The sequence below is a fragment of the Populus nigra genome, chromosome 6 (assembly GCF_951802175.1).
Source record: "Populus nigra chromosome 6, ddPopNigr1.1, whole genome shotgun sequence".
Classification (NCBI taxonomy): domain Eukaryota; kingdom Viridiplantae; phylum Streptophyta; class Magnoliopsida; order Malpighiales; family Salicaceae; genus Populus; species Populus nigra.
The window spans coordinates 11,310,199-11,331,108 of NC_084857.1; the positions used below are offsets into that span (position 1 = coordinate 11,310,199).

General features: G+C 34.4%; 3 protein-coding genes across 4 annotated transcripts; 2 read left to right on the forward strand and 1 right to left on the reverse strand.

Moving 5' to 3' along the window:
* Window positions 1-3,568, forward strand: LOC133696555 (heat shock 70 kDa protein 8-like). Of its 2 annotated transcripts, XR_009842697.1 has the most exons (3): window positions 1-277; window positions 1,288-3,103; window positions 3,190-3,568. XR_009842697.1 is itself a non-coding variant. In XM_062118774.1 (2 exons), the coding sequence occupies exon 2, from the start codon at window positions 1,290-1,292 to the stop codon at window positions 3,006-3,008; it is 1,719 nt and encodes a 572-aa protein (XP_061974758.1). In that variant the 5' UTR covers window positions 1-277; window positions 1,288-1,289; the 3' UTR covers window positions 3,009-3,148. The 2 variants fall into 2 exon arrangements, 1 of the variants encoding a protein (XP_061974758.1); XM_062118774.1 differs by lacking the exon at window positions 3,190-3,568 and having other exon boundaries at window positions 1,288-3,148.
* A 1,685-nt stretch (window positions 3,569-5,253) lies between these two features.
* Window positions 5,254-6,451, forward strand: LOC133696769 (glucan endo-1,3-beta-glucosidase-like). The gene is made up of 2 exons (XM_062119043.1): window positions 5,254-5,332; window positions 5,490-6,451. Exons 1-2 carry the CDS (start codon window positions 5,254-5,256, stop codon window positions 6,449-6,451), a joined length of 1,041 nt encoding a protein of 346 aa, XP_061975027.1.
* A 3,313-nt stretch (window positions 6,452-9,764) lies between these two features.
* LOC133696344 (uncharacterized) lies at window positions 9,765-13,488 on the reverse strand. The gene is made up of 7 exons (XM_062118516.1): window positions 13,218-13,488; window positions 12,880-12,997; window positions 12,458-12,546; window positions 12,273-12,319; window positions 12,053-12,141; window positions 11,356-11,489; window positions 9,765-10,606 (listed from the first exon to the last, which is right to left on the reverse strand). The coding sequence occupies exons 1-7, from the start codon at window positions 13,326-13,328 to the stop codon at window positions 9,911-9,913; spliced, it is 1,284 nt and encodes a 427-aa protein (XP_061974500.1). The 5' UTR covers window positions 13,329-13,488; the 3' UTR covers window positions 9,765-9,910.
* Window positions 13,489-20,910: the final 7,422 nt, after the last annotated feature.

Sequence of the window (20,910 nt, forward strand, 5' to 3'; positions counted from 1 at the left end):
CTCAAAAGCTTCTAGACCTTCCGGGAAAGTCTAGAACATGAGGGAGACACCTCACCACCTTTGCATGCCCTCTCATTTCATCACCAGAAGGAGATACCTCCTTCTGGTCTCTTCTAAATTGTTCCTCCCTTACTTTTCTTCCCCTTTATTTATTACCTGCTTCTCTTTCCCTCTGTAGCCTCTACTACCAATATCAGTAGCAACAAACTCGCGTTTCTCTTTTTCCTTGTGACATTCTTGCGCATACATTATTTTTCTATTAATAAAAACTAGTCAGGTTAGCATCTCTCCAACTCATTATCTTCTTTGTATTTTTTTTCTACTTTGCTACAATCCATGTTTCTTATTTTTATTAGTTTCCTGAAACTGTCATCAAGTAACTAGTGATCGTATAATTTGCTCTCTTAATTTTTGTTTTATTAAATTTAATGTACTAAATCAACCTATGTCCTTGAAGTAAATGGCCACCGGGTTTGGCTTGTTTTTGTTTATCGTAGCAAATATGACTTCTCGTGAGAATTTATCTGCTCTTAAATCGGTTGCAAGCTTATGCTTCTTCTACAATGAATGTTCAACTATGAAGGGATATTGAAGTTTTTTCAAGTCATTTTATAGATGGGTTTTAGGTGTTTCATCGTTTCATGTCTATTTACTTAATTAAATGAAGAATGCCTTAGAGGTGTTTGTTGAAATACCAAATCCAAGCGAACTGTATTTTATCACTTTGCTTCATTTCGTACAGTATCGTTTTGTTCTACAATGAAAAGGTACAATGTCTGCATTGTCTGCGAAGCATACTCTTACCTTACTAAAGGTTCTCTAGCACGAAATGATTCATTTTAGAACTTTTTTCATGTCTGGTGAGATTGTTTTCTTTATTTATTTGGTTTCAGAGTCTAAATGCCCTCATTATATGTAACTTGAACTGGGATAAGTAGACAAAGCTTTTCAAGATACCCTCATCTTTTTTCATATTGTTAAAAATGGTGGGAAAGATAATGATACTAACGTGAATGATCAAAAAGGGTGTCTGACTCACCTATCTTTCAGAAGATAGACCAAAAACACAGGAATTCTTTGTGGATGTTTTTGTTGGATTTAATATCATCTTGATTTTGTACAGAAAAATTAAGTCACGGTTAAAGTTCAAAGTTCAAAGTTCAGGCATTTTGCCTCTGCATCCTTGTCTTGCACGCTCGCGGGGGAATATATATGCGTGTGTGTGTGTGTGGGTATCTGTTTCAAGTTTTTGACAAGCAACATCCTTATTTCTTCGTCAAAATACAGGAATGGAAGAACCAAAATACACTGTGGCATCTGATAGTGAAACCACTGGGGAGGAGAAATCTTCACCGGCTTTTGCAGAAATTGCAATTGGAATTGACATCGGGACTTCACAGTGCAGTATTGCAGTCTGGAATGGCTCCGAGGTAGAGCTCCTAAAGAACACCAGAAACCAAAAGTTGATGCGATCATATGTTACCTTCAAGGAAGAAGTCCCTTCAGGTGGAGTCAGCAATCAGATCTCCCATGAATATGAAATATTATCCGGAGTTGCAATTTTCAACATGAAACGACTGATTGGTAGAGTGGATACTGATCCTGTAGTTCATGCATGCAAAAGGCTTCCATTTTTGGTTCAAACTTTGGATATTGGTGTTCGCCCATTTATCGCAGCTTTAGTGAACAATGCTTGGAGATCCACCACGCCTGAAGAAGTCCTTGCAATATTTCTGGTTGAACTTCGAGCCATGGCTGAACTTCAGTTGAAGAAGCCCATAAGAAATGTTGTTCTAACCATTCCAGTGTCATTTAGCAGGTTTCAATTGACACGGATTGAACGTGCTTGTGCCATGGCTGGCCTCCACATCCTCCGGTTGATGCCTGAGCCGACAGCTGTGGCATTGTTATATGCACAGCAGCAGCAACAGACTGTGCATGAGAATATGGGAAGCGGAAGTGAGAAGAATGCCCTTATATTTAACATGGGTGCTGGGTATTGTGATGTAGCTGTTACTGCCACTGCTGGAGGAGTTTCACAGATTAAGGCTTTAGCAGGAGCTGCTATTGGAGGCGAAGACATACTGCAGAACATGATGCAGTATCTCTTGCCAAACTCAGAGAGCCTTTTCCTGAACCACAGAGTCGACGAGATCAAATCGTTGGGGTTGCTTCGAGTAGCAACCGAAGATGCAATCCATCAGCTCTCCTCACAGAGCAGTGTTCAGGTGGATGTTGACTTGGGAAATGGATCCAAAATATATAAGGTGGTCACTAGGGAGGAATTCGAGCGAGTGAACCTGAAGGTGTTTGAAAAGTGTGAGAGCCTGGTAACACGGTGCTTGCGTGACTCAAAGGTAGACATAGAAGATTTGACTGATGTTATACTTGTAGGCGGGTGTTCATATATCCCAAAGATAAGAAACGTTGTCAAGGCTGTGTGCAAAAGAGAGGAACTTTACGAAGCAATAAATCCATTGGAAGCTGCAGTCTGTGGGGCAGCACTAGAAGGAGCAGTTGCATCAGGAATCACTGACCCCTTCGGAAGTTTGGATCTGTTAACAATCCAAGCTACCCCCCTTGGCATTGGAATTAGAGCAGATGGGAACAGCTTTGTCCCAATCATACCTAGAAATACCACAATGCCAGCAAGGAAAGAGTTGTTATTCACAACCACCCATGATAACCAAACCGAAGCTCTAATCCTTGTCTATGAAGGTGAGGGGACAAAGGTGGAAGAGAATCATCTTCTGGGCTATTTCAAGATCGTGGGAATCCCAGCTGCACCCAAAGGAGTTCCAGAGATAAATGTGTGCATGGACATTGATGCCTCAAATACGCTCAGAGTTTTTGCTGGAGTGGTGATTCCAGGAACTGATCAGCCAATGGCACCGTTTATGGAAGTCAGGATGCCTACAGTTGATGATGGGCATGGCTGGTGTGCTGAAGCCCTAAACCGGTCATATGGGTCGACTCTTGATCTGGTTACCGTGCAGAAGAAGATGTGAAGGCGAGGGTGACATTCTAGACTGCATCAGTTTAGGAAGATAAAAGAGTGTCGAATTGAAAAGTTGTTTACGTTGCACAAGAAAGTGAGCTTGCTGTAAGTAATAAAATAATAAATGTATAGAATTTGGCTTTGATGTTATTCAGTTTCCCTTCAATCTCTTATAACCATAAATGATTCAGGAACGTTATAGAGATAAAATCTAGCTGCAACATATCGACTCAACGAGTTTGGAAGGGAGAATGATTTGAAGTACAGTTAGAAGTTTCAGTTTGATCATTGTCACCACGCAGCTTCAATTTTGTGGGTGGGTTCTGAAGGATTTATATGTTCTGGGCTGTGTCTACATCGCCATTATACTCTGAGGGTCAGGTCAAGTGTAACAGGGCATAACAACGGTCCATCTCAGAGTAATTAGTGGTTAAGAGATATAAGTGGTCATGGCTGAGTTTTATACCCCTAAAATTGGACGAAGCACAAGAGACCAATACGAGTTGTTCTTATGGGCCTGTTCTCACAAAATTCAAATAATTATTAATAAAATAAAATTATTTGCCAGTGTATTGATATGTAGACCTTCAAATGGAGAGGAACCCCGACCACTAGAAAAGATAGGCAAGCGGAGCAGTTCTCTTAATAATTAGAAAAGAGGCAAGAAGTTGGCGTCGAAGGAGCACGATTGTTGGCAGTTACAAGGCAGCATGGAGCATTACAGGGAACGTGGATTGTAAAGGATTATAGATACAAACCACAACGGCGAGGACAAAACAAATCAAATTTTGTTCCATTTTGTTTAGAACACCTAAATTTGTTAGGCAATGGTTGTAGGCAGTAACATCATAGGCTGATAGTTAGGTTACTCTGTTCCATTTTAATAGTTTAAAGTGATCATTATTGTTCATAATTAGTCTTCTAACTGGCTGGATAGATTGCAGACTCCAACTGGGTCTGTATACTTTCAATTCACTTAATTTCATTTATTATAAAAGAAAGGATCAAAAAGATCATTAGAGTAAATAATAGAGCACATTTAGTTGTTAACTCAATCCAAAACAAATAGAGTGAGCTACTGTGCGGACCATTATCCAAATTTTTTGTACTTCTTTTGTTATGAAGTCCTTGAGAATCCGAGGCAGGGAAAAAAACACTGAATTACAGATAGATTTATTTATTTAATACGGTACAAAGAGACTAATCTTGAGAATCATCTGGGTAGTTGATATGTTTTATCGTATGCAGTGCAATTCTCTACTCGAACTGGTGCCAAAATCATGACCTGCGGATGGCATCAAATCATGCGCAATACGAGGACTTGAGCGTCCCAAGTACATCTAATGAGGAGGAATGAAGAAATCATGATGGATTGCCGGTTAAAGTGTAATTGTTATTGGCAAGTGCATGCATATTACCCATCTTAATGTATTCTTGTACAAAACAGGTAGTGTTATGCTATCTAATCTGCTTTAGAATTAGCAAAGCCATGGTTATATACAGCTAATGTAATTCATTGCAGATAACTCCTCATTGATTGTTTTCTCATGAGAATCTGTCACATGCAGCAGCTCTTCACATTTGGCAATAAAATTATGATCATCTGAGAAGTGGCAAACATTCAACCATTCGAAAGTCAAAAAGTTTGACCAGGCAGTTATGTTTTGAAACGGTTTGTTTGACCTTCTTCTTCTTCTTCTTCTTCTTCTTGTATAAATGGTCTGTTTGAACTAATTCAAATCCTCTTTTATAAACGAAATGCTTTGACCTTTACCATAGAAGAATATATATCCTTGCTAGAAAAGAAGCTCCTTGCTCTGTAAGTAACAATCCTGCTGACAATTGTTTTTGTTATTCTGATAGTTGCTTGACAGAGATTATTGCAGATACCACAAAAAAAAAAAATAACTTGGAATTTTGTTTATTCGATTTATTTTCTTTCCCAGTATAAAAGATCATAAATATGTGTGTTTTCTATGTTTAGATTAGTCGAATTAATTTAGTGTACCATATCTCATTCTAAATATTTTTCCTAAATAAAGATTTTTATTTGTGAGAAAGGATATATATTTGTAAGGAAAATAGGGGGAGGGGGCTGCTAACTAAGAGTTTGATAATCAGCTAGGGTTTGAGAGCGGTTGAGGTTTTCGCATTGCTATTTACTAATAATTCTTGATAATTTCAGTGTGAAATTTTAATTTATTCCCTCTATTTGTTTGCTCTAGTGTGTTGAAGCAGGTGATCAGTAAATCAAGATGTTAACACCTAAAATTGCTATGTGGATCATGGTGCTAACAGTGGCTGCAATTCACATCTCGATGGTCTTAGGTGAGAGTAATTCCCCACTAATCCTCGAGCATATATAAGCACGATTTCTAATCGTGTTAAGAAACAATCGAATCATGCACTTAAAACCTCTGGATTTGTGACACATTTATCTGCAATTACATTATATCACCGTATTAATTTGCTTCCCGTTGGCAATTTTCAGGGGGGGATGCTGGGATTGTTTATGGAAGAAATGGAGATAATCTCCCATCCCCTAAACGAGTAATTGATTTTCTCACTGAGGACATGAACTATGCGATTTCATTAGTCCGGCTCTATGATGCCAATACGGAAGTTTTAGAAGCTCTAAGTGGAACCAACTTGGTCGTAACCATTGGGGTTCCAGATGAAGCAATTGCCCATGTAGCTTCTAGCCAGGAAGCTGCAGACAAATGGTTTCGAGACCACGTACTTACTTATGTTCACAAGGGTGTTCGGTTCCGATATATTTGTGTTGGCAATGAGGCAATTCCTGGTGTTGTTCAATCCTTTGTACCACAAGCAATTATTAATCTCTACAATTCAGTAAGGAAAGCAAGCGTAGATTATATCTATGTTACAACTGCAGTCGGGGGTCAAGTTCTGGAAAGCTCCTATCCTCCCTCAGCTGGTCGATTCGCGAATGGGGTCGACAAAATTATGAATAACCTCACGAATTATTTGTATAATATAGGGTCCCCGTTATTGATCAATTTGTACCCTTACCATGCCCTGGTCTCGGAGCCACAACATATTTCATTAGACTATGCCTTATTTCAGTCCCAAAAGCCAGTGTTTACAGATGCGGATTTAGAGTATTACAATCTTTTTGATGCTATGGTGGATGCATTTGTAGCAGCAATGGTAAGGGTGGTGCAACAGGAGGATGTCAAACTTGTCGTCGCCGAGACCGGGTGGCCAACTGCAGGTGTTGGGTCGTATGCTTGCACCGAGAATGCTCGAATCTACAACCTTAATCTAAGGAAGCATGCAATTGAAAAGGGATGCACTCCGAGAAAGGCGGACATTAATTTGGAGGTTTACATCTCGGAGATGTTCAATGAGAATCTGCAACCGGACGAGTTTGAGAGAAATTTTGGAACTTTTTATCCCAACCTCACTGAGGTATATCAGTTGTGGCGCTGAGTTCTTAATTTTGAAAACGAAGCAACTTTGTATTGATCTTGATTGTATGAAATAAGAAAAGAACCATTTATATTCCTTAAGCAATTGCATGTTTAATCGCTGTTTCTTTCACACATTTTAGGTATCAACTAAATGGGGCATGCGATATTCCGCGGGTACACATTATTTTTTCAATAAAATATTTAAGCGGCGCAAATGTATTTTTTTAATAAAAAATTCAATAACTCGAGGTAATCTTGATCAACTAAAAGTGAATAAAATAAAAACAAATATTATGTAAAAGTGTACAAATTAGAAATATCATAAAATATAAATATTTAATCTATATAAAAAATATAAAAAATTATAAATGAATCATATTAAATTTTTAAGAATTTAAACACATATAATATAATTTAAAAAATAATTACTATTTAAAAAAGGATAAAAAAATAATAGAGAATAGGTATTAATTAAAGCATAAATTTAAAATTTATTTAAAAAAAGACTTATAAAAAGAGGAAAATAATACAACATCAACTTGGATTAAATGGTAAAATAAAAACTAAAAAATAAAAAATCATAAGAATAAAAATCAAATTGAAAATACTCATACATGATAAAAAAAAATTGAACATGTAGAATTTTTCAATGTGTATTTTTACATAAATAAATCACAAACCATTGTATAAGTAAATGAAAAAGATAGTCATTAACAATAAATAAAAACATAAATAAAAAAATTAAGAAATAAATGTAAATTAAGATATTTAATATCGCAATATGGGTAATTTATTTAGTTGTGTTAAATGAATTTGTTTATTAAAATCTATTTGTAATAGAAATCGATACATACATAAATCTTATTGAATAAAATAAAAGGAAAAAAAATACTATGCAAGAATGCATATACTAAAAATATTATAAAAAATAAATATTTAATCTTTGCAAAAATATATATAAAAAAATTACAAATGAATCATACTAATCTTCTAAAGAATTAAACACACCCAATATAATTAGAAAATAATCACTAATTAAGAAAGGCTAGAAAAACCCAAAAAAAAATCATAAAAAAGAGGTATTAAATAAAATATAAATCAAAAAAATTATTTTAAAAAAATAATTAAAAAATCTTTTTTTAAAAAAATAAACAAGGCTAAACACCTGACCCATCAAGAAAATATTTGTGCACATACAAGCCTTTATATTTTTTCTTAATTTAATGGGGAGGACAACATGTTGTTCGCCTTTCTTCCTTAACACACAATATGTCATTTGGAACTTCTAGAACCAAGCCACTAGTATGATTGGAATTGTAATTTTCTCTCTCTAAACCGAAAGCGAGCGATTTTTTTTTTCATAAAAAAAAACTAAAAATAAAAAGAATAAAATTTGATATTAAATTTTATTTTTTTGAAAATTATAGAGACCAATCACTTAATGGGTAAAAAATAAACAAAGAAAATGAATTTTTCAAATAAGTTTCAAAAATTGCCTGTATTTTTCATTTTAATCATATTTCTCTCAATTCAACCATTTTTTTTCAAAAAAAACATGCAATTGAGTTCAAAACTGGATTCAAAATAGCCCAATCACATAAAAAAAAATTGAGGATCAATTTTTTTTAAAAAAATACATTATTACAATCTAAAAAGAACTGTGAAAGGATAAACAAGAGAAATGCTACAGTATTTCCCCTTTTTTTTTGTTAATTTAACCATTCCAGTACAAATGGGCTTTGATTTTCTCTAATTGGGCTCAAGTGACTTGCACTGCATTCTGTTCTCTAAAGCCCGCCAGCCCATTTTAGTGGTTAGTTCATATCACCCTGTGCAAAAAACAAGTGAGCAGGGTGGACAGAGGGACATAGTGGCAGTCACATCCGTTACTTTCCTATCTCCACCAGTCCGTACTAGAGATTTCATTTATATCAGCAATCCTTTGTCTGTATATTTAGTACTAAATGTTTTTTTTTTTGAGAAAAAAAAATGTGGACGGTGGTGTGAAGCGTTATACATATAATTTATGAAATTTACTTCAAAGTTTGCCTCATCTCCTTGTAGTTCTAACGCACCATCCCACAAAAAAAGAAAACAAAAAAGAAAAGAGGTGATATAAAAAAGTACAAGAAAGCTATTTATACAGCACAAATTCCACATGGGATAGGACCAAGACACTGACCATAATAATCCCAATTGATGATGATATCGTGCTAAATTCTTTTTTGGACCGTCTTCTTTGTATGTACAATATCACACGCTCAGAAACAAAATCCCTCGTAAGGGTGCTAAAATCTCTGGCCTCTCCTTCACACCGGCTACTGCTTCTGTGAACCCTAAGAAACAAAGGAAAGGGACACCTTGAAATCCCAGAAGGACAAATAATAAACTCCAAAAACACAACACTTCCCTGAACACCCTGCCTCCAATTTGTCCACATCCAACCTGATCTCAAGCTTAAAAACAAGAACAAAATGGGGAGAAGTGAAGAGAAAATAGAATCCAATTAGAAAGACTCCAAGGTTCTTTCTGACGTCACTTCTAAGTAAAGAGAACCCTTAAGACCTCAACGACAAAGATTACATGACAAACTCCATATCCCAAAACATATACATATGTACGAGCATAATATGCTTTGCCAAGTTAAGTTCAATTCCCAAGACACGCACTGTTACTTCTCTCTAAATCCACGCTATCTAACAAGAAGCATAAGCTCCGTCTTGAGTTTGACTTCTCAAAAAACAAAGCACGACACACATTCCTACCACCAACTCTGCCATCGTTGAAACCAATCACATAATTAAACAATGCAAACTGACTAGCTAAACATTGAAAGAATCCGTGATGAAAGTTTTCAAAATTATAATAACTAAACAAAGTCCAACCCAAAAAACAATTCCTAGATTCTCCACAAAACTTCACAAGCCAAGGGATATACATTTATAGTACATATATATATATATATATATATATATATATATAGAGAGAGAGAGAGAGAGAGAGAGAGTTTGAATTGAAGTTCAACAGAGATTTTTTTCAACGCTTGCATGGTTTTCTTGGTAGAGTATATATATTTATTTCTGTTTTCCAGCTTGCTAGGCTTCACCGTACAGTGACATATAATTTCCAGTGCAATAATGTTCACCGTTTCGACCACGCTATCTCCTTCCCATGCTTAACCACCCAAACTCCCAAGACTTCGTAATATATATATATAGAATTAATTTGCTAGGCCACAAAGCTCAAAATTAGACATGGTGCACAAGATTTGATACCCCGCCTCGTACGTAGTCTCTTCTTTTAATTAACTTGGGTCAATCGATGCACCGTAATTAACTTGGAAAAAAAATAATTAATCAAATTATTTGTATTAGTGTCATTTGCCATTGACATTTTGACACATAATAGTTAAATGCAGAAGTAGTGGTGGTGGAAGGCCTATGTACTCTCTTTTCTTCTCCTTGCGTTTTTGCGATGTTTAAAACCGTTGAGATACTGACATGTGGCGCCGTTTGATGTGAGGCGAGACAATGGATATGAGTCCCCCGAGTGGAGGCCGCATCTTTGACCTATAAATCATCTCATCGTACGGCCTCCTATAGAACTTCAAAAATGGCACGAACGATTCTCGAGACCTGTCTGCCTTGCTGACGTGGCACTCCTTCTTGAAAAACAAGGCAGGTGATTGGAGGAACGAGGGGCGTGGGGTCCGCGGTTGAGAGATTTTGAGTGTGTCACTCGTGGTGACCCGCTGTGGCAACGGGGTTGATGGGAAGAGACTTTTCTGGGCTAGCCTACTGTAGCTGCCACCGTTCATGCTGCCACGTGGGGTTCTGGCAACTGGTGACGCAAAAGAAAAGGATCTAGCGTTGAGGGGAGAGATGAGGGCCGGGCCCAGAGAAGAGAGGTTTGTTGGTCCTACTTTTGATGCCGACGTGTCAGTCAAAGTTAGGTGCCAAGGCTTGAGGGAGTCAAAATGGTGGGACACGGTGAAGGAAAATCTAGAGGAAGAGCATGAGCCAATCTTAGCCGTTGACTTGACAGACGAAGGATCCAATCGGAGTGAGGAGGCTCGAGGGTAGGAGGAAAAGTCATTGAACTCCAGTGATTCTTCAAAGTCCAGTGATGATACCACCATCGTGACCGTTGATAGCTCAACAAATGGACGGACACCCTGCAACCATGACAGTATAGTCACGCTTTTGTGGAAATTTAAAGTAAGGTCAGTACTCTTAGTCAAGACTAGGTGCACCTAATTGTAGTCTGTGTTTTCAAATTCACATAGAAATATCATTAGGGATAAATAAAGGTCACAATTCCTAATTAACTATATTATTCATTTCTAACTTACCCCATCTCAATGCTAAAATTAAAAATTAATGTTTTATTCAAATGCCAATAAGTTAATTATAACATCATGTACTTCGAATGTTCATATAATTAGTTTTAAAAAGTTGCGCTGCATACACACATACATATATACGTATATAAAGTGCAAGAATACAATGGCAATTACTTGTTTCATATTTAAAAATTTATTAAAAAAATATATTTATTAAAAAAATTCATTTTTAACCTCTAAAATTGAATTTTTATCTCTCTAGAGGCAGCAGTTACAAAAGTGAATTAAGGTCGCAGTTAACGGTACAAAAACAGGTGTGAAAACTAGCTGGTGTAATAAAAAGTTGTAGGAGATTTGACTTAAGGTTGGTGGCCCATGTAACTAGAAAGGCACAGGACAAGTTGGTCAAACACTACAGCCAGATCCAGCAGGTTAAACAGTATTATACTCTGTTTTTTTTCTTCTTATAAAATAGTATTAAACTTGAAATAAGAAACAATGGGGGGGAAGAACAATATATATTTCGGCCAATACCTGCACACACATAAAACATAACACACCAAGTTTTTTTGAATTTTTACCTTCCATAAATAAGAGAAGAGAGAAGGCGGGTCGATTACAAAAGCCTTGTAAAGCCTGCCTGGGTAGTACTCAGCCACAATTTTCAGAGTTCCGAGCAATAAATTCATAAAAGCCGATGCTGACCTGAAAAAGCCTGTACATTTGGGGGGGAAAAAACATGCACATTCATTAGCACATATGAGGGAGTCGTGTTTTTTCTTGACAAAAAAAAAAAGCGTAAATATGGACAGTCAATTATTATGACTATTAAATATATTAAAGCCTGAGCATTGCAGGGAATTATATATAATAATTGTGCTGGCATATGCCAATGCAAAAAAGGAGAATCCTGGGAACCATCTGTGTGAGGATCAAGACATTTAAGGAAGTCAGAGTGCAAAATTCACCAATTCTAGGAGAGTATATAACGTGACAGGCTTCAATTCCCGATAATACCCCTACAAAAACTGACCAATAGTGCAACCATGAAGGTGACACTTCAGGGGCAGCCCGGACATTGTCTGAGAATATATCAGATCTCTGCCGGTTCTCCGACATATCTGAGTGCCAGGGGACTCATTAATGAGCTTAGCTGCCTGCTTTACCAGCGTGCACCCCCAACAAAAGTGCCTTCTCAATTTTCAAAGCTTGGTCGATCAAAAACAAATAAATCAAAGCTTGATATATATAGTTCATACTGCTGCAGCAACTACTTACTTGCATCAAAGAGGAGAACAAATTGTTCTGCGTTTCTTGGCATGGTCCCTATTGCCACCTCCAGTGTAAACACTAGCAACCGAGTGAACCTAATATTTTTTAAACGAAAATAAAACACGCACACGACAAATAAAATAAATAAGCAGATTCAAATTTTACTCGAAAATCAAGAAAAAGAAGTGCTATGTATGTTTTGTTGTTTTTTGTTAGATATACTCACAGTTTTTGTGAATGGAACTTTTGGTAATCTTGCTTGATTCGAAAAATCTACAAGAAAAGTGCCAAAAAAATATAACTTATTAATTTATTAATTAATTTGTCCAAGCTTCTTCACTCTTTATATTATTTTCTTGAAGGAAAAAAAAAGAGTTATTAAAGGGGGAGAGATGGGGAGTTAAAAATCACCATAACAGGTCTGGATTCTTCATCATGACCAGCAACATAAGCAACTCCTTCAGCAAGCTCAGCTGAGAACTCATCCGCTATCAAATTCTCTGTACATTCAAAACCAAGAATTAGGTTGCAAAAAACAAGAAAAAAATTGAACGATGACAAAATTTCTGTTGTGCAAAAAAACAAGAAAAAAAATTGAACGGTGACAAAATTTATGTTCTTTATTTTGAAATATAAGTGGAATCAATGATTACAAGGGTATTTACTTTAACGCTCAAATATTCAACTAATTAAACAGAGAAAAGCAAGATTCCACTGGCATAACGAAACAAAAAGAAAATATGCTTGTAGAAAAGAGAGTATTAGCAGACAAATAGAGAAAACTTTTTGAAGGAATAGAAGAAGATGAGAAAAGAAATGGAGGGTTATAGTACCAGTGCCTATACTCTCTCTCCAAGAAAGGCAGGCCCTTAAGTGCTTAGCAGCTTTCTTCACATTATCACCTTTTGCTCTTAGAAACCTCTCCACACAAGCATTGTTGCAGAACTTCTCCTGTCAATTAATAGTCATATATCAGAGATGTTAATTTACAGTGATCCCTAAAGAGATCTCCGCAGATCAAGTACAACAAAATGATACGGTTGAAAAAAGAAAATCAAGAAACAAACTTGATCGCAGAACTGTAGAAAAAAGTCCAGTGCAAACAGTGAAATATCGCTTGGTTTAAACGCAGGAATAGAAGCATAAAACAGTGGAAATAACTGAAACCCACCTGTTTAACAGTGAGTGGAGCATGTTTTCTTAGAAGCTCGAGAACAGCTTCACCTCTATCATTGTCTTTGTGATCTTTCTGTGGTTGATGTTGCTGTTCTTTCTTGCCCATTTCTAGAAAAACAATGTGAGATCAAAAGACACACCAATATACCAAACTTCTGCTTCACGCTACCATTAAAAATTTGCACTTGCAGTAATAGAGAGAGAGGGGGGGGGGGGGGAGGGGGAGAGGGAGAGAGAGTTGTTAAGGTAGAACTAGAAACTAGCAACTTTGAATAAAGAGGTTGAGGGACTTAGAGGCCTATATATAGCAAACGATAGCTGATAACGCCGTTATGCATTTTAAGTGAGAAAAAAAATTATTATGGTGCTATTTTATTCCGTATATTCATTATGATTTTGATAACGATTCGCAACGGAAAACGTCACCGCCACCATCCTTTAATATTCTCATTATCACTACTCTTTCTTTGTCTAGTACCCCTGCTTTATTCCTTTTAGGACATGCATTTAATTTCACACTTGATTGAGTAAAATATCGATATCTCTTTATTAGGTCCATTGAAGAGTTCATTTATGGGAAATTGACTGCATGCTACTTGGAAAAAGAAATGTAAGAGAAAATTTGAGGAAAGGTGCAGTGTAGTTAATGAAACACAAGTACGATACTGTTGTTTTCATTACTTTTGGTAGTTTTTTTTAGCTATGGACTCTAGTGAGATCAAAGGACTCCCGTGAGAGCATATTTCGGAATAATAGGAGGTCTAAATCAATGATATTTCTTTGCCGACTATGGCGTGCATCATGCATGCTGTAGTTTCAAGTGGTTGGATGCATGTTTTGGTCCATGGAGAACATTATTGTTGGCACAAAATTGCCACTTCTGGGTAATAGAACAGCTTTGTTCTGTTTAATTTCTTCTCTCTTTTTCGAGTGTAGAGAGCATGCATTTATCTAGCATTGTTCGGCAGAAAACAAGGAAAGAAAGTGAGGGATATGTTTTGTTGTTTTAGCGATAAATCAGAAGTGGCAATTTGGCCTGTTATTTTGAAAGGACGAGCAAGTGGTAGTATTGATTGACGGGCTATTGTCGTTGATGGGAGACAAGAAAAATATTGCTTCCTTATCATTCGTCTCATCGATCAATATAAGCTGGTGGGGGGGTCCTCTTTGAACTACTGCAGCGTAGAAATTTGGGTCCGCAAGCCATGCTTGTGTCCTCGACAGAATCGGACGTTTAACCTTGTGTTCTATTTTTTGTTGCGAGAGATGCAAACTAGTTGTTGTTTCAGATTGAGTTATTTCTTTTGCGAATAATTGTGTGTTGCATTCAAGCGATGTTAGTATAATGTTCGTGAAGGTTTCATGCAGCTCTTATCAATGAAGATATACATCGAACAAGTTTGATATTTGTGAGATGGAATTGATCGAGCTGTTATTTAAGTGACCAGACACGACGAGGCGTCGAGTCCAAGATTTATTATACAATCCAATGCAAGTAATTAATTAAGCACATAATTCCACAAGTCAAAACCTTGATATTTGTCGTCCATAAATAGCAACAAATTAATGAAACAATAGCTAAGTCCGTTTTTGTTACGGCGTAGACCTAATTAATTTTATACATTTTGCCTCTAGAGTCAAGACAAGTACTACTAAATCCTGAAAATTCTCCAAGTCTCTAATCTTTTTTACCTTATATATTAAAAAACATGTTACACTGCTAGAAAATAAATAAAAAAACATATACGGGATATTTTCTCGATGTTTAGGCCAGAGTTATATATATCGGCAATTTAAATGCCAACGAATTTTCCGATGAAATTCTATTGTCAACAAGTTGCTTGTTAGAGATTGTCATTCAGGCAGCAATTTTGTCAATAATTAAAAATACCGACTAAGAATTTATAGAAATACAGATGGAATAGCTGGAGAAACAAAAAACAATTGTTGGCAATTCTGTCAGTGATTTTCAATTTATAATAAAAATAAATAATATTAAGAACATCAACTTTCTACAATAAAAAAATTTAAAGAAAAGCATTAAAAACAACATTTACACGGACAGGTAAAAACTTATTATTCTAATTTTGTGAAGAATGTTTTTCCAAGAGAACAGAAATGATGATAAAAACGGCACAAACACTAGCAATTGCCCATGTTCATGTTTGATCAAGCTTTTATTTCAACTCCAAGAATTAACATAGAGCGAATGAAGATGATGATCTTAATTTCTTCCATTTAATAAAAATAGTAGAATAAAAATTATTCCACGAATCTTGACATATATAGATGATGATTATTCTCTAACATGTAAACAAGAGATTAAAACCCTTAGATACAGATATGATTGCGGAGTTAAATGCAAATGAGAAGTACTGAACATATGAAACAACAAAACATGAAGAAGCACTCAGTTTATTACCCCTCCATGCTAAATTTCTGATATCCTACATGCATAAAACGGCATGGTTTTATTTTATTTGAGCATGCAGGATATCACCTTACCCACACGAGGTAGAAGACTTTGGTTGCCAGTTTCCCGTCGCATTGAACCGTTATTTAATCCCCTCGATCCACTGTGGTTCTGCACTACAGCAATATTTCTAATACAGCAAGAACTTAAATAATCACAAAATATATCTAAGATTTTTCTATCTTGACCCTTCATAAAATATGTTGACAGTAGAGAATAAGACCGACCGAGTGCATGCATAAAATAAAAGGTTTGAAAAGGGAGGGCGACGTTAATTAGCTAACTTAATCAACCAAAATTAGTCCTTGTCGTTACATTACAAGAGTTTCTACTAGAAAAAAAATGGAAAGAAAGGAACTAGCTAGCTGTTGAAACATGCGATTCCACAAGAAAAAGCAAGCAGTCGTCTTAAACGTCAGAGAAGGAGGGTGGGGATGTGGGGCTTAAGATAGCCAAAGCGTAGTTTAGGCTGGTAAATTGGGCTTTCCAAAGTAAAGTGTAAGCTTTATGGTGCTAATTAAATATCAAAGTGTTATTTAGTGAGAGATTTGTTTCGTTTTCGTTTGTCTACATTCAAATATGGGAGAGATTCCACTGCTCGATCACTCCCTACCACCTAATTAAGGCCTTTTTCTCTCCCGTTATTTTAAAGTAAAACCAGTTGTGTTTGCATATTAAAGTACCTGTGTGGTTGGCTACATGGGGCATGATGACTTTGGGATATGATTTTGTTGCCTTCATACCCATCCCACGTGGCCCTATTGTCCTAAAGTTGCTTCCTTAATCCTTGTTTTTCATTCACCTACTTTGTGTGGGATTTCAAATTTTGAAACGCCATACCCTCCCTCCCTCCCTCCACGCAAGTCCCTCACGACCCCAACCAATATAGATACGTTTTTATCATGGATGAATCATTGCACCTTTTAAATTCAAACGACATGTTATACAACAGTGCTTCCCTCTCTGGCTTCTATCTTCTTTTTCTTCGTCCACATGAATGCGGAATCCGAATGGTGTTTTAAAATATAGTAGTGATTATTTTTTACAATAATTCTTTTTTGGCATGTATTAAAATAATATATTTTTATTTTAAAAAAGTTATTTTTAATATTAATATATCAAAACAATATAAAAATAGAAAAAAAAAACTCAAGCAAAAAAAATCAAAATTTTAATAAGACCCTTTTTGAAACGCAGTCACGAACCGCTCTATGATGTTAGCAAATATATATATTAAGAATGGTCTCAGGTGAAAAGGAAAACAGTGCAGCAGATGAAGAATGGCCAATAGCCAGATTTATTGCTAGGGCCTTTTTGTCCTCTGATATGTTTGATCTGGACAGCACGGACAATGGACGGGTCCTGTTTGGTTCCTAGGCCGAACGAAGTGGGGATTTTATTTCTAATAAAATCTATATGCACAGGGTATTATTATTATTATTATTATTATTATTTTAAAATTATGACATCCATTCCCTGAACTTGTAGACAGTTTGGATAAAGACCACAACCCCCCGTTTCATCTATCTTTAGTTTGTTGATTGCTCAAGTGAGCACTTAATTGACATTTGAAATCATCCTTAAACTAATAAAAACACCATTGAAGTACTGACCCTTACATGCTCACAAATACTCACTTAGGAAGAATTTTAGACAACTAATTTGGCTAGAAATTAACTGGTTTGACGAGGGATGAATATGTATGTATAACTATAGAGATTGTTGGGCATAAATCGAGGCAATTCCTTGATTTTAAATGTTAATGCACAGATGTGTGTTTAGTGTATGAAAAATTATAGAAAGGGTCCATTATAAGTTTTTCATTGTTTTCATCTTACGGAGGATGCAAATCAATGCTCAGAAACAGTACGGGGTCTTTATTCAAATCAACTACAGTAGAGGGAGTGTGAGAGCATTATTTTGGTTTTGAAATTTGCAATGGCCGAACACGAAAACACGTTCTGACCCCTGATGTCCCTTCGGCAGAAAAAATTCAGGAAACGAAACAACAAGCGGAGATATGCTTACTATTTAATCCGTGATTTTGCCGCTGGTTATAATTTTATTCTTAAAAAACAAGTAATGAAAAAAATAACCTAAATCACATTATCATAATCTATCAAACTATAACATGGATTATGAAATTAGAAAAATATCATAAAAATCTAGCTAAAAAATGAATTATGTTGATCTATTAAAATTATAACCAAAATTGTAACCCGTGTCATGAGATTGAAATAACCTTATATAAAACAAATAAAAATATATTATAAAGCAATATTCTCAATCGACAAAAATGGTTAGATGAAGATTAAACGTGCAAAAATAAAAATAAATTTTCAAAGCACTATTGAAATAAATAATGCTTTTGTGAGGTAGTGCATGGAGAAAGCGCCATCTCTTTTAATGTTTTGTTAACTACATGTTTAACACGTGTTTCACTACAGGTCATGTATTTATTTCAGCAAAAAAAATGAATATCCAAGCTTTTCTGACATGTTTTTTTTACATAAAAAATGAAAAAGTACAAAATTGGATAACAAACAATGATAGAAAAATTAGCCCGATTCAACTCGAGATAACATGATAGATATATCAACCAGGTAATAATAGGTGAGTCAACTCGGGTTAATTCGTAAAACTCATTGTTCAAATCATAAAATTAGAATAACCTGATAGAAAAGAAACTGAAGAAACCCACAAAGCCAATCTTAAGAAAAAAAACGATGTCAAAGAATAAAAAAAAGAAGAAAATAAGTCAAAACTGTCAACTTGCTTTAATTTTTCAAATCCGTGACCTGGATCACTAGACTAGAAAAATCATAAATGGAGAAGCTATGAAGCCCAATCTTTAATAAATCAAATGTTGAATGGTGAAATTATAGGAAAAAAATCAATTGCACAAAAGGATTTAAGATTAAAAAAATGACAATTAAAAAAATATGGATGAAAATCAAAATAAAAAATAAATTAGAGGAGAACTCAAAATTCTTGATTGAAGGGTTAAATTGAAAAGAAAAATAACTTCAACAAGAAAAAAAAAATCAAAAGTATGAGGATCAAATTAGAAAAATAATAGACTATAAACTTAGATTGAATGATGAAATTGAAAACCAATAAAACTTTTACAAAAGAGTCAAGGAAAAAAATAACAAATCAAAAGAACAAGGACTGGATTGGAAAAAATAATACACGATAAATTAAAATTGAAAGACTAAATAAAAAATAAATAAAATTTTTATAAAAAGATCAAGAATTAATATTAATTAATTAACTTTAAAAAATCAAATTACTGCTGGTGGTTCTCAAATTAACGAAAAACCTATATGTGAAAAGATCAAAAGGACCCGTGCATGTTTTATTGTTTTTACTCCAAGGGCAGATACTTTTTATTATTATATTTTAAAATTTTAAAAAACTTAAATACTCTTAACCGATAGCTTAAAGAAATCCAATCTGAAAGGTAATTTAGTTATTTTTTTTGTTCCTAAAAAGTGAAAAGGTTACATTTATCCCCCAACAAGTCATGCAAGAAGATCGAATTACCTCCGATTTATAAGATTCTCATTTTTTGCTTGGAATGGCACAAGAGTCATTGCATTGCTACAACAATGAACAGTGAATATTCTGTGATTTCTACATGATTTTTTGCAACGGAATTTGAAGTTTTAGTTAATACTTAATACGAACTACTGCTGTTGATGTGAAAAACTATGGAGAAGTAACGAAAAAGTTTAAAAACATAAATGTGACGTTGCCGATGCCAGGTTTTAGGCCGGAGATATAACGAAAGCTACTGATTTTTTCTGCTGAAGAAATAAATGGACCGTGAACCTTTTTTTGTTTTATTAGAGTGTGTTTATTTATAAGATTGCTTCTGTTTTTAACGCAAACAATAAAAAATAACTATTTGATATAATTTACTGCTTATGAGATCTAATATAATTTACATTTAAAACGAAGGCAATCAGCCCAAATCTAAATGTATTGAATGGGATTCGATTCAGTAAAATAAATAAAAAGTTTATTTTTTTATTTTTAATTGTGTTTTATTCAAAAAACTAGTATTTAATATTATTCAACGACACTACATAAATTAAAAGGATATTACACGATGACGAATTATTTACAGAATTTTATCACAATCTCAATTTTGTTCTTGATGATATTTTACCTGATGTTATTACACACTTAAGAAACCATGAAAACTGTAATCCTTATCGGATGGATTTCATACGTGATGGAAATATAGATAGTTTAATAGAATAGTAAAAAATATTTTATATAAAATATTATTTATTTCATGATGTAATAGTAGTAGTTAAATCTACAATATTTAAATTAAAAACCATCAATATTAATATACATTTTTTTTGTTATTTTATAACCTCAATTTAAAAAGTATTTTTAACCTGACATATTAAACTACTTTTTATTCAATTTCAACTTTAACTACAGGTTTAACCAAATATATATAAATATCGAACTAACTTCAATAAAAATACTTTTTATAAAATAACTTTTTAAAATTATAACCTCCAAAATTACCATAATATTAAACATATTCTTAGAGTAAAGTCTATTAACGAGACTCCAAGACCACCAAACTTAGAAACTGTTTGGGAACGCGGTGCAAACCGCGTTCTTAAAAAATTTTAAAATTTTTTTGTTAAAATTTAATATGGTTCTGTGTTTTGGATTGTTTTGATGTGCTGATGTCAAAAATAATTTTTAAAAAATAAAAAAATATTATTGACATGCATTTCGGCATGAAAAGTTATTTGAAAAGCAATTGCTACCACACTAACAAGCATACTCTTAACGTGAAAGGTTGTAAGAGTCTGTTTAGCTATATGCTATACAAGGGTAAAAAATATATGCTAAGATATATGGCCGGAGTATATTTTAAAGTGCGTGTTTTTTTAAAAGTATTTTTATTTAAAAATATATTAAAATAATATATATATTTTTTAAAAAATTATTTTTGAAATTAATATATTAAAAAGATTTGAAAAAAAATAAAACAAGGAAAATAAAGTTTAAAATATTTTTAAAATACAAAAATAAATATTAAAATTAATGAGTTTTAGCTGGCTTGGATTTTAGGTTAGAATTAAAAGAAAATGAGGATTATCACATTGAATCACTGTAATGTTATGCAAACCTCAAAAATGTTTTCCAATAACTGGATTAGTATCAATTTTGTCACCAAACA

What these genes read in the sequence shown, in the direction of transcription:
- LOC133696555 (XM_062118774.1), top strand. Translation starts at nt 1,290, where the DNA reads ATGGAAGAACCAAAATACACTGTGGCATCTGATAGTGAAACCACTGGG.
- LOC133696769 (XM_062119043.1), top strand. Translation starts at nt 5,254, where the DNA reads ATGTTAACACCTAAAATTGCTATGTGGATCATGGTGCTAACAGTGGCT. An exon ending in CTCGATGGTCTTAGGTGAGA is followed by an intron (nt 5,333 to 5,489) that starts GTAATTCCCCAC and finishes GGCAATTTTCAG; the next exon opens with GGGGGGATGCTGGGATTGTT.
- LOC133696344 (XM_062118516.1), bottom strand. Translation starts at nt 13,328, where the DNA reads ATGGGCAAGAAAGAACAGCAACATCAACCACAGAAAGATCACAAAGAC. An exon ending in GAGAGAGAGTATAGGCACTG is followed by an intron (nt 12,547 to 12,879) that starts GTACTATAACCC and finishes TTGAATGTACAG; the next exon opens with AGAATTTGATAGCGGATGAG. An exon ending in AAGAATCCAGACCTGTTATG is followed by an intron (nt 12,320 to 12,457) that starts GTGATTTTTAAC and finishes CTTTTCTTGTAG; the next exon opens with ATTTTTCGAATCAAGCAAGA.